Below are 13,874 nucleotides of genomic sequence, written 5' to 3' on the forward strand. Positions count from 1 at the left end.
CTCATCTCCAGCCTTGTTTCTCACTACTTTGTTAACCTTCAGGCAGCTGTACTCTGTCATCTCCAGCCTTTACCCATGTATCTCCCTAGCTTCACAGCATTGTTTTCCAGCTTCTGTTCCCAGCTAACTGTAATTCCTCCCTCAAGACTCAGCTCTGGCGCCTCCTTCTCTAAGAAATCTTCCTTGGCACACCTACAGTATACTGGCAGGTGCCCTTGCTCTTCTTTCCAGTGGCACCTGGGTTGACCTTTATCATGACTCCCATTACACTAGTTTAGAATTGTCTGTTTACTTTTCCTTCTCCCCTTAAGTAGATTTTGAGCTCTTCGAGAACACTGAGTGTGTCTTTCATCTCTGTAACCTTAGTGCTAAGAGCAGTGTCCAGTATTTGTATCAGTTTATCTTACCAATAAAATGACTTCAAATATTTCTTTTTCTTGCTCATCCAAGAAGAGTCCAGAGCAAGAGAAAAGGGAATATGATAGAATTCAATTTAAGCAAAAGCAAGATCTCAATCATGTACTCTTTTATCTAGTGTATTGAGAATTTAACCATTGTTACTCATTGTCATTACAAAGAATAGTGAAAGAGACTATGAGTAATAGCTATCAATGATATTATTTTAATTTGCCCTCACTGTGAGACTAAAAATAAAACAGGTACAAGTAATCTGTCATAAATGGGCATTCTCTGTATCCCAGTTTTTGTGTGTGTGTCAGTTACATAGTGAAATAAGCACTGGGTTTTCTGGTCTGGGAAAATTGAAGACATTTAGATCCCAATTGATTTGCCTTTTGGTACAAATGATTGCCTCAAAGACCACTGACCATTGTCCTTCAGTCATGGCCACCTCAAATGTTATTTACCACCTATAATGAGGACTGCAGCAGCTGAGTGGTAGAAAACAGTTAAGCTTGTATGGAGCCCTTCTACTCTGCATACAGGAGGTTGCCAGAATCAACTCAACAGCAACTAACAACAACATAATAAGGAACGGGTTCTTCTGGAATGAGGGAGTTGTATAATCTCTGAAAGATTTCTGAAGACTTCTAGTGGTCTTCTTTCCTAAGATGGTTTAAGTATATATTTAGTCAAATAATCTCGCAAGAGTCCATCCAAGATTCTTAAAATAATGAAGGACTTCTCTTTCTACAACTTCCACTTTACTTTCCTGATCACTAAATTGACCAAACGAAATTAAGCTTTTTACTACTAAACATTTCATTCCCTAGGCTATTTCAACAAGTGTGGTGTGTGTGTGTTTTAACAGATCTAAAAGTAGGCTGCTCATTGGAAACGCAATTGCAGTCACCCTTCCCTTACAGCACCTAGGTAATTATCAATTGCTTAATCTCTATATTTTAATGATTTGGCTCCCTGTTTTTCTAAAGAAGAAATTTGTTTTCAAATCTAAGATAACTGAGACTTCATTACTTGTTGCAAAACAGAATTCATTTTAAGTAGTAGAGTCCCACTAGGGAGTGCTAACATGAATAATTATCATTACGTGCAATCTACCAAAATGAACAGTTTCACTGCATTTAGTGATAGTAGCGTCTTTACATGTGATTTACATTTATATCTCTAATGAAAATTAGTACATTCTTTACACTTTCTGATTTTTCTATGTCCCTTCTGTGGCAGCATAACTTCTTACTGTTTTTATTTGCATTTGTAAATTACAGAGTAATGTTTTCCACAGGTAATGGATGGATGTGTTTTGCTGAGAGCTTAGACTTGTACCCTCTGATCCCTCAAAAAAGCCTTCTGTGTTACATTCTGCATTTCAACTTAGTTCCTTTTCATTTGAAATGTGCCTTGAGTACCCTTTATGGGTTTATCATAATGCAGTATTTTGTGTCTCCAACTAGAAAACTTCTATAATAATAGCTACCATAGCTGGAACATTTGTTTCATGTCAGAGGGTGTTGCATGTGCTTTACGTGCATTATTTCCAACCCTTGTAACAGAGGAAGTATTATTTCCCTCATTTTACTGATGAAGAAAATGAAGATTGTTGTTAGCTGCTGTCAAGTTGGCTCTGACTCATGGTGTCTTTAAGTATAAGAGAATGAAACATTGTCCAGTCCTGCGCCATCTTCATGATTATTGGTATGTTTGAGTCTTCGTGGATAAAAACAGAACTGGAGCTTCAAGTTAAGTAAATTGTCCAAGGGCAATGCTAGAAGGTGACTGGGCCAATATTCAAATGCAAGTGTGTCTGATGCCAAAGCCTGGACCTTTGTTTGACACAGGCCATAAATAAGGATACACAGGTGCCACAGACTTATAGGTTGCTGCTTACTGTCTTATCTTCCCAGACTGAAAACAGACAGAGGCCATGACCAAGTGTTTTCCAGTTTAGTCCAGATCAAACCTACTGCTGGTGCCCTGGTTCACAGGGTTAGGGATGAGTATATCACTCAGTTGGTAATTTTCATTTCTTTGACTTCTGGCAGACCCTTTCTCTAAAGCCAGAGCCAATTGTTTTTCTCTAATGACTTAGAGGGCAGATAACCTAAGGCTATCCTGAGAACTGCAAGTCTATTTATCATCTTTTTCTTTGCTCCTTGGATGAGCTCCAACATGCAGGTTTGACTGGCCTCACAGTGACAGATATGGTGATTGTTTCCACTGTATAAGGAACAACATTTGTAACAAGTTTTGACTATTTTCTGCTGCTATGAATGCAATTTTAAAGCAATTATAAAAGTTTACACATATTTATTAAAACTCATTCCCCACAAGAAAAATATTTATTGAGTGGATCTAGTTGCAATCAAATGTAGTGAAGGGTAGAAATAAACATGTTAAAGATGTTAAGAATGTCCATAACTTGGAAAACTGTGAGAATATATAATTGACAGTTTACAACAGAAAACAATTAACACATCTCTTAACCAGAAATGAAGAGATTTGAAATAAGACCAAGAGTCAAATACCTGGCTCGAGTATTAGAATATGAGTGTGAGATCTCTCAATCACTCAGTGGAATACGACTCTTGTCTTGGAAATAGTTCAGCTCATTAATTCCTCAAGAAATTATAGGCAAGGCTAGCGTTTCTTTTTATTAATACAAAGAAGCAAAGAGTGCCATTGCCTGACTTCTCTTCCTGACTTTTTGCCTTTGCTCTTCTTTGCCAGGTTTCTAGCGAACACCACTTTCAGAGGCCTCAGTGGTTCCATCAAAGTGAAAGGTTCCACCATCATCAGCTCAGAAAACAACTTTTTCATCTGGAATCTGCAGCAAGACCCCATGGGAAAGCCAATGTGGACACGCTTGGGCAGCTGGAAGAGGGGGAAGATTGTCATGGACTACGGGATATGGCCAGAACAGGCCCAGAGGCAAAAAACTCACTTCCAACACCCAAGTAAGCTACACTTGAGAGTGGTTACCCTGATTGAGCACCCATTTGTCTTCACACAGCAGGTAGATGATGACGGCTTGTGCCCTGCTGGCCAGCTCTGTCTAGACCCCATGACTAATGACTCCTCCATATTGGACAGCCTTTTTAGCAGCCTCCATAGCAGTAATGATACACTGCCCATTAAATTCAAGAAGTGCTGCTATGGATATTGCATTGATCTACTGGAAAAGCTAGCAGAAGACATGAACTTTGACTTTGACCTCTATATTGTTGGAGATGGAAAGTATGGAGCCTGGAAGAATGGGCACTGGACTGGGCTGGTGGGTGACCTTCTGAGTGGGACAGCCCACATGGCAGTCACTTCCTTCAGCATCAATACTGCACGAAGCCAGGTGATAGATTTCACCAGCCCTTTCTTCTCCACCAGCTTGGGCATCTTAGTGAGGACCCGAGACACAGCAGCTCCCATTGGAGCCTTCATGTGTCCACTCCACTGGACAATGTGGCTGGGGATTTTTGTGGCTCTGCACATCACTGCCATCTTCCTCACTCTATATGAATGGAAGAGCCCCTTTGGTATGACTCCCAAGGGACGAAACAGAAGTAAAGTTTTCTCCTTCTCTTCAGCCTTGAATGTCTGTTATGCTCTCTTGTTTGGTAGAACAGTGGCCATCAAACCCCCAAAATGCTGGACTGGAAGGTTTCTAATGAACCTTTGGGCCGTTTTCTGTATGTTTTGCCTTTCTACATACACGGCAAACTTGGCTGCTGTCATGGTAGGTGAGAAGATCTATGAAGAGCTTTCTGGAATACATGACCCTAAGGTAATACTTCTTTTTACTCTAGCTTTCTCTATTGTCCATTAAAACTCCATGTGTGTCTTATTCTATAGTATGTCTGTGTTCTTCTATATAACACAAGCATAATCTCTCAGCCAACTATAGATACTTGTCACAAAATCTATTGCCTGGTTGAACTAAATATTTGTTTTATTGAATGTAACAAAAAAAGTAAGGGGTTGTTGGAGGTGTTTGTTCTAGAGAAAGTCTTTCTGGTAGAAACATCCATTAGTGCAGCTTTTCCTTGTGTTATTTGACCATCTGAAAGAATAGTTGTCAGGAAATAGTCAATTCTAACCTCTCTAGCATAAAGCATTTTCACCCAAAGCAAACTTCTTAAAATGATTAATTACTTCTCTTGGGAATTAATGGAAATAAATAGTAGGCTCCATCTTTTAAATAGCAAAGAATCCTTTTTCACCATCAAAAACAAGTAAACTGGAAAGGGCTACTAACACTTTATCATAAGCGCTCAAAGTCAGCTGCTAGGGAACTCAATAGGTGTAGAACAAGGAGTACTGAACTAACTGGGGTGGCAAGTTTTGTTAGCTGAAGACTTGGTGTTGGTGTCAGAGGTGTTTTTATGAAGTAAGGAAAGCTGTACAGCTGGCCACCTTGAGTTGGGAGGAGGTGCCAACAGTCACATTACAATGTCCAAGGAGACTCAAGAAAATTGTGTCTAACTAGGTGGCCTTTAATACCCTATACATCTGATCTTGAGGGTAGAAGGGAGGCGGAAGGTGGATATGCAGGTAAACAGGTAAAGCAATGGTGATACTCAGGTAAGGACAGTCATGTGTTTGTTCTTTCTGCATTGAAAGAGAGCCCCTTTCAGTGGTTGAGATATAGAAAACATAGTCCAACCCAGTGGAAATGGAGAGAAGAGGGCAATTGGAATAGGACTCAAGGGAGCACTGCAGTCATGGTGGGAAACTACACATTCAAAGCAGAAAACATACATAGTGGGAATTGAGGAAAGCTGCAATTCAGTGAACACACCCAGGACACACCATGTTTAAAGCAACTTGAGCTAACTAAGTGGAGCATTTCAAATTGTGAAATACCCATCATGCCTTTTCAAATGCCCCAATCACACCAGGTCTCAAAGTATTGAACTATTTATTAGAAACTTCTGTTAAGCACTAAAAAATTAATTTCATAAAGCATCCATAAATAGGACATTTGCAACAGTCTTCAGCAAGTGATGGAGTGACTCAGAGGGCTGGTGGCAGCTTTACAGCGTTCTCATAGATGGTTTGGATTAAGACGTAGGTCTGTTTTGCAACCAAAAGAACATGAGAAATTTAACCTATATACTGCAAACTTCCTGGTAAGTAACATTAACCTCATGAAAGGAATCAGCTAACAATGACTCACTCACTGTGCAAGGAATTGTGTTACTTCTTAATGAACACTCAGGGCTTTATACTATGACCTGGAATTCGTGAACACAAATAAGTTTTTCAGCATAAATAAATGTGTCACCCTAAAATGAGATTTTGGTGATGCTTCAGCATCCAGACTGTGCACCACTGTTAGAGTAAATGACTGTTTATTCTTTGCCCCAGTAAGCCTGTAGATCTCCCTAAGGTTCAGTCTTGCTAGAGGCTTACTCATGTTTTTTGCAAGAGTATTGCCAAAGTGACTCCTAAATTGCAAACTCAAGTAGAAACAAATCAGTTCAATATAGTACCAAAAGAAAAAAAAAGAATCTGATATATGCCATGTTGTTGTAGAGATTCCAGACCATTATCTTATCTAAAAGCTTAACACAATGCTGACTAGAGTTTCATTAATCAGAAACAAGATTTGCCATAATTAAGTTACAGATGCTATACATGAGAAATCTAAAGCAACGATTATTTTAGGGGATTAAAAAGAAAATTATAATGGTAAAGCATAAATAGCAGTAAAACAGTTTTTTAAGCTAAAACACAACAACCTTTCCAACCCCAGCTCTACCGGAGTAAAGATGTGAAATTTTTACCAATCTAACCAGCCCACAAAACAAAGTCAACTGAACTGGACAAAATCAACTTTGTGTTACAGTTAATAAGCTGTTAATGAAGTAGGACATGTCTAAACCTAAGCCATTTTAAATTTGGTATAAAAAATGAATTTCTGCCAAGATTCCCAATAGATGTATAATCTTTCCAAGTGTTGTTTCTATGTTAAAAGACTCTCACTTGTAGGTTTTTTTTTTTCCCCCTATCTAAATACACCCAGATTATTTAGCTAACCATACTTGACCTCTGTACTTTTTGGGAATAATGTTGTTGAATAAATTTTTCTGTTTTCATCTAGATATGTAGTATTATGCAGACTACATAATGTCCTCACCTTCCCACAGATAGATGTGATAAAAATAATTTCCATGCCCCTTCAGGCACTTAACCCCTCCAGGCACTTAGCATTTACTGTTAGGTGTATTATAGTTATGCATATAAAGGCCTTTCTCTCCCACCATTACTAAATTCCTTCAGGGATGTGCCCTTTTCATACACTAAGTTATATGGAGAAATTCAGACATAAATAAGTCAAATAATACAGCTCAAGTCAAATATGGAAAAGACATAAACACAACACAAGGATAAATAACTTAGAAAGTTATAAACATATCGAAGTTTAGATGCATATGAAGCACTATGGAAATTCTAGGAAGGAACAATCACTTTTAACTGAGTGTATCGGGGAAAGCTTAATTAAGAAAATCTGCCCTTACTCTTGAAGACTACTCAGAATTTGGACATGTGGGACTGGGGGCGAGGAAGGGACATTCCAAGCAAAAGAACGGAATGAACTACTTGGAGGTGGAAAGTATACAGCATAGTCAAGATATCATGAAGAGTTCCATTTAGCCGGAGTCCCTGGGTGGTACAAATGGTTAATGTGCTCGGTTGGGTGGATGCCACCCAGAGGCTCCTTTTGAAGAAAGGCCTTGTGATCTACTTCTAAAAAATCAGCCATTGAAAATCCTATGGAGCACAGTTCTACTTCGACACACATGGAGTTGGAGTTGGTGGCAACTGGTTTTCTGGTTCATTTAGTCACAGCATGTATTACATGAAGGGAAAGAGAGGAGATCTAAGTCTGAAAAAAGTGAATTAGGTTCAGCTAATGGAGTATCTTTAACATCAGGCTAGGAAAAGTGGACTTTCTCTGACAGAAGAGCTCTATTGACACTTTTGAACAATGGAATAGCACAATAGAGCAGGGTCCATTTGGAATGACTGCTTCGACAGCAGCACGTAGACAAGACTGCAAAATAAAGAAAATGAACAGAGTTGAAGTTATGACTATGATCACTGATGGAAGGAAGAAAGGCTGCAAGAAATAGTGTAGTCATCAAATCAGTAGGACTTGGCAATTAATTGAGTGTGGGAGGCAACCAGCAGTCAGACTCTCAAAGTTGCAGGCCTGAGCATCTGAGAAAATGATAGTCCACTCAGGGAAGCGGAAAAGGCAGTTTATGGGCTAGAAAATATGCTGATCAATTCAGTGCCATACCTAGCCTTTTAGAATCTGTTTTGAACATCCACGTGCAATCCAGCAGGCATTAGGAAACATGGAGTCAGAGTTTAGGCGTGAGATTGAAAGTAGTGGGAATCCTGGACAGAGAGGTGAAGCTGTGTGTTGAAGGTGGTAGAGAGAAAAAATGCTGTCCAGAAAAAAAGCACCTGGCATAAAGAGGCCCAGGGAGTTGGAGAATAGGGTTCAGGGAGAGATGAAGTGGAAGATAAGGAGATAAAGGTGCACTGTAGCAAAGTCATGCTGGCCCTTGACTGCCATTCTATACCTTGAGTTTTGACTCTTTGAGATGAAGATTACTATGATCACACCTGCCGGGTCTAGCTGCTCGCCAGTGGTTATCAGAGAGGAAGACAGAAGCTGATCAGTGCCTCGTCCAAACCATGAGAATTAGCATGTGTTTGTGTGTCTGTGTGGCTGTCTCTCTGTCTGTGTCTGTATGTCTGTGTGTTTTAATGTCTGGTGAAACTGGGTTTATGTAGTTTACTTTTTTCCAGTATTTTTAAAATTTCATTTTTATTTTTCAAACTCATTTGATAGCATTGCAGTTCTAATGAGTAGAAACCTATCATTTACATAGATATCACAAATCTGTGGTTCTTTTGGGATATTTGTCCCAAAATCTGAATGAGAGGTGATGTGTCATATAGAGTATTGTTTATATTTTAAATATTCTGCCATCTCGGACACATTGTCTCATTTCTCTTCATAGTCTTTCATCCCCCTCATCTCCCAGATATCAGGATGGTTTCCCCTTATTCCATGCTGCCATTTTCATCCCGTTTTCACTACTCACAGCTCAGTTATTTCACCTCAGGCAAAATGTTCCTGTGCCTGCATATTAATGCTCTTGAATGCTCTGCCTTCTCGTGGTCTCCTCGAACTCTTCTTTAGTTATTCAGGAGAATCTCACCAAGTCGATGTGTATGTTATAATTGTGTGCCCCAAAACTTTGAGAATAGCAACTCACAGACTTCCCTAGGAGCATTTTCTTAAAAAATAAACTTTAAAGAATTGATACCTTCAGCCTTTAAAGACCATCTAGGCACTCCAATCTGAAAAAGGGGCTAACAAGTCTCTACTCTTTTCTTAAACCTACTTTTATGATACATATAATATTTAAAATTATAATGATAGTTGTTTCCTTACTTTCCTAAATAGTTTATATTTCCAGCCCTAAATTCTGGCTATATGTTTTTTGTTATGAGTCTTGGAAACGAAACACCACTTATAAAATATTTCTCTGGGAATATGTGTTTGGATGAAAGCCTGTTGACTTATACGGTAAGATTTGTACTGTGTATTTATACATGGTCTTACTGTAAATTGAGTCCTGACTGCATAAGTATCAGTAACTGTGATATCAGATAACTTACAATGAATGTAATAGCTCCATGTTTCTTCTTGATCATAATTGTTTAGCATGCTGACTACACATTTAACACAATTAGTTAATAAAACTGTTAAGAGTTGAGAGTGCTAACATTTCATCACCGTTTCAGGATTGAGATTCATTGGCTTCAACCAACTACTTTGAATCAGAAATAAAAGTCAAAGCAAAAAGCTCTACAGGACAGGCCAGTCTATGATTCACTACATGTTGCAGCAGCCAAGAGAGATTGGGCTTCCCCACCCCCCACCCCCCCGACAGGGGTCAGAGGGAAGGAATAATCTTGTTGCTGGCTGGTCCTGCAGATAACCCCAAAGGAGAGGGATTGACCTGCTGTGCAAATGAAAATCAAGAGGATGGTTCTATCCTCACTTAACTAAACTATTTTTGCCAGAATAATTTATTTTACACTAAAAGTAATAGTGTAGCTTCTCACAGCCTCCCACCGATCCTTCTGGGATGTAAGTGACATACTTCAAAGCAGGTAGGCTCTTGAAGGATAAGACTATGAAAGCAGAAATTTATAAGTGATATATTTAATAGAGATTCGGGTATTTCTCCAACATAAAACTAGCACTATTCATTATAGGTGATACAGAAAATAAAGTAGACAGATGGAAGCAAGCACCCATTGCCTCATCATCCAAAGCCATTTTCCCTTATCATTTTGGATGATTGACAGACAGGTGGATGAAAACTGCTGTATTATTTTATTCAACTAAACCTCCATCTGGCCTCTGGTCTAAGGAGTAGATCTAAGCATTCACAGAACCTTCCAGTCATTGACATTAACTCTGCTGGGATATAAGACAAGATGAGAAAATCACTTTGCAAATTATAGAGTACACTGAAAAATAAAGTCCCACCTCCCTCATAGAGTTGAACTGACCCATTTGAAAGGTACATAAGCACTCAAAACAAGCTATTTGCTGATTTTAAAGTGCTTTTTAGTTCTTCTTTTACAGCTTCTGTGTCTCTAGTATAAAAAACAAAAATGCCAGCTTCTTAGAGGGGGTAAGAGGTTACTGTCATTTTTGTATAGGCAAATTACAGTGAGGCTTTTGGAAAAACAGTCCTGGTGAACATTCAAGTAAATATCAAAAATTAAATAGACCTGCTGTGAAGGCAAGAGCAAACTTTAACCAGAAATATTAAAGCAGACGACACTGGCATGACTCCAGTAGGAAATGAGAAGCATTTCCCCAAATTATAAAAACCACTTTTGTTGATCTTCATATAACAGCATGTTTCTGCTCCATAAAACACATGAATTCATATAATAAAAGCTGGCCACAAAGAATGGAGGAGTGCTAGGCAAACAAGACACTGAAAATGGAGCTTGAGTTGAGGGGAAATAAAACTGAAACACACCAAACCATTTAGTTGCTCATTCTTGATTTGTCCAATAACTGCAACTTCTGCTCCAGGCACTATGGTTGGCGGCTGGGAATTTAGTAGTGAGTGAAATAGATACTGTCCTTGCAACAGGGTGTTTAGTGGGAAAGAGAGACATTAATCAAATGAGCCCATATATCATCTAGTCATTTAAACTGTAGTAAGTTACAGTGGAGTAGTCCCTGGGTGGTGCAAACAATTTACAATCAACTACTAACCTAACAGTCTGAACCCACCCAGGAGTGTCATGGAAGAAAGGCCTGGTGATCTGCTTCTGCCAAGAAAACCCTATGGAGCATTTCTACTCTGTAACATGGGGTCACCGTGAGTCAGAATCAATTCCGTGGTAATGAATTTAGTTTTTTTGTTTTTTTTTTAAGTTACAAATGGTTAATGTGCTTGGCTGCTAACTGAAAGGTTGGGAGTTCGAATCCACCAGAGACACCTCAGAAGAAAAGCCTGTAGATCCTAAGTCAGCCATTGAAAACCCTATGGAGAGTGGCAGGCCAAGGTGGCGGAGTAGTCAGATGCTTCATGCCATCCCTCTTAAAATAAAGACCCGAAAAAACAAGTGAATCAGATATATATGACAATCTAGGAATCCTAAGCATCAAAGATAAGGCTGAAGAATCAGACTGAGTGACAGTGGGAAGGCGAGATAATGCAAAAACAGTGAAAACAGAGAATGACGGATCACTAGCACCTTACTAGCCGTACCTGCACAACCTAGACACACTGAGAGAAGAAGCAGCATCCCCAGCCAAAACCCACCCTCCCTGGTGCAACTACGCAAAAGTGACTCTGCACACAACCCCAGAGTCAGCCAGGAGTGATTTCAGCCCTGCAAATGTTAAGTACACGCATACAACCCACGACACGCTCCCCAGACCCTTCCACCTAAGCTCCACTGGCCAAGGAGCACTCCCTCCCCCACACACACCACTCCTCACTCTGATACCAGTCCAGTGGCATTCATCACCACCATGTCCCCTAAGCCGGAAACTCATAGCCCCAGTCCAGAGGTGTCCACCCCTTAGCCCAACCACTAGTGTTGGGGGTCCATGGATTTCCAGCACCTTCAACCTTGCTGTCCAAGCTGGCACAGTGCAGCCAAATTGGGTCAAGGTGGGCAGTGTTCCCAGCTGAAGCGCACTTCACCTACAGCAGCAAAGCAGGAGCTGCAGACCTGTGGCATTTGATACCACACTGCCCCATAAGCCAGTAGCTCTTGGTCTGGCCTGAGGCACTGCCACTTCACCCAGCCACTGATGCAGGGGGCCCATGGACTTGCAGTGCCATAACCCCCTCCGATCACCCACAGCAGCCCTTGCTGGTCAAGCCAGCACAACGCAGCCAAATTGGGTCAAGGTGGGCTGCATTCCCAGCTGAAGCCCACTTCACCTACAGCAGTTAAGCATGAGCTACAGACCTGTGGTATTCACCACCACCCCGCCCCCTAGGACAGGAGCTCAACTACCCACACTAAGGGGCTGAGGGCTAGCAGCACTGCCCACTCTATCCAGCCACCCACGATGGAGACCTGAGGACTGGTGGTGCCCCCCAATCCCTCCATCCAAAGGCACCAGTCACCCAAAGACCAGCTGCACAAACTCTCCCACGGTACACTCTAGCAGACAGGAGCATACCCTCCAACCGAGCACCTGTGGGCAGCCAACAGCCCCCTGCCTCTCTCCCATATTGTCCCCCAGTGCAACCAGAGGCTTGTGCCTGCTCTGAACACCTCCACACAGGACTGGCAGTGAGAGTCTCCACACCAACCACCTGGTGACCAACAACCCAGGCACCTTTGCTCTGAACATCCAGCAAGTGACGGAGTGCACACAACACCCGACAACAACCAGGGAGAACACCTCTTGCACCCATGGTCAGGTGACCAGAAGGACAGATACATCACCTCACCAAAAATGCCACCTACATCCTCAGTGCTGCAAGAATAGTGAACAGGGACCTATGCTCACACACCTAGTCACTGCTCCACCCACCCAGAGACAGGAGGTGAGAGCTTCAACGCAGCCAGATTAGAGGCCACAGTAGCACACATGACCAGGCTACTTGAATACTTCAAAACAAAACAATACAAAATTCAAGATGCAGGAAACAAGCATACAATAAATAAATACAATAACTTCTTGATGCCTTGGAGACAACAGACAATACCAAATCACATAAAGAAGCAGGACAAGATGGCTATGCAAGACAACAGGACAACCAGAAAAACTTCCAGAGGAATATAAGGCAATGGAACTACCTGATAAAGAATTCAAAGACTAATGTACAGAGCTCTCCAAGAGATTAAGAAAGAGATCAGAGAAAACACAGACAAAACAAAGGAAAACACAGACAAAGCAATAGAAGAATTCAAGAAAACAATACAAGAACAAAAAGACAGAATAAATAGGCTACTAGAAACTATACTAAACAGCAGCTAGAAATCCAAAAGGTTAACAATAAAATTTCAGAATTAGACGACTCAATAGAAGGACATAGGAGCAGAATTCAGTAAAGAAGAAAGCCTAAGAATTATGTACGACACTATCAAGAGGAAAAACTTATATGTGATTGGAATTCCAGAACAGATGAGGATAATGGAAAACACAGAGAGAATTGTTGAAGATTTTCTGGCAGAAAACTTCCCTAATATCATGAAAGAAGAGAAAATATGCATCCAAGAAGCTCAACAAAGCCCATACAGGATAGACCCCAAAAGAAAGTCACCAAGACATATAATCAAACTTGCCAAAACCAAGGACAAAGAAAGAAGCTTGAGAGCAGTTAGGGGAAAAAAAGTCACCTACAAAGGAGAACCAATTAGACTAAGCTGTGATTACTCAGCAAAAACCATGCAGGCAAGAAGGCAATGGGATGGCATATATAAAACCTTGAAAGAAAAAAAGCTGCCAGCCAAGAAGTATCTGTCCAGCAAAATTGTCTCTCAAATATAATGATGAAATTAGGACATTTCCAGATAAACAGAAATTAAGACAGTATGTAAAAACCAGACCAAAATTACAAGAAATATTAAAGGGAGTCTTCCAGTTAGAAAACCAACAACATCAGGCAACAATTCAAGGTTAGGACACAGGACAGATCAACCAGATACCAACCCAGATAGAGAATTCTCAAAAATAAAACAAAGCTAAAAAACTGAAAATAGGGAACCAGAAATGTCAATTATGTAAACAATGACAACATTAAAAAAAAAAAGTTGGGGGAATAAACTGTGTAGTTATAGAACTTCCATATTGTTAGGAAATCAAGGCAATATCAAGAAATGAAAGACTGGGGTTTTTTTTTGTTTTTTGTTTTAGAATTTTAGATAAGTTCATTGTAAGA

At 40.3% G+C, this 13,874-nt stretch overlaps 1 protein-coding gene across 1 annotated transcript in view; it reads left to right on the forward strand.

Annotated features, from left to right (window-relative positions):
- GRIN3A (glutamate ionotropic receptor NMDA type subunit 3A) overlaps window positions 1-13,874 on the forward strand; it is a 195,724-nt gene that overhangs the window by 78,278 nt on the left and 103,572 nt on the right. The window contains exon 3 of the mRNA XM_004372208.2: window positions 3,145-4,192. Within this exon, the coding sequence (XP_004372265.1) occupies window positions 3,145-4,192 (1,048 nt within the window). The remainder of the gene's footprint in view (window positions 1-3,144; window positions 4,193-13,874) is intronic.

The sequence above is a fragment of the Trichechus manatus genome, unplaced genomic scaffold (assembly GCF_000243295.1).
Source record: "Trichechus manatus latirostris isolate Lorelei unplaced genomic scaffold, TriManLat1.0 scaffold00016, whole genome shotgun sequence".
NCBI lineage: Eukaryota > Metazoa > Chordata > Mammalia > Sirenia > Trichechidae > Trichechus > Trichechus manatus.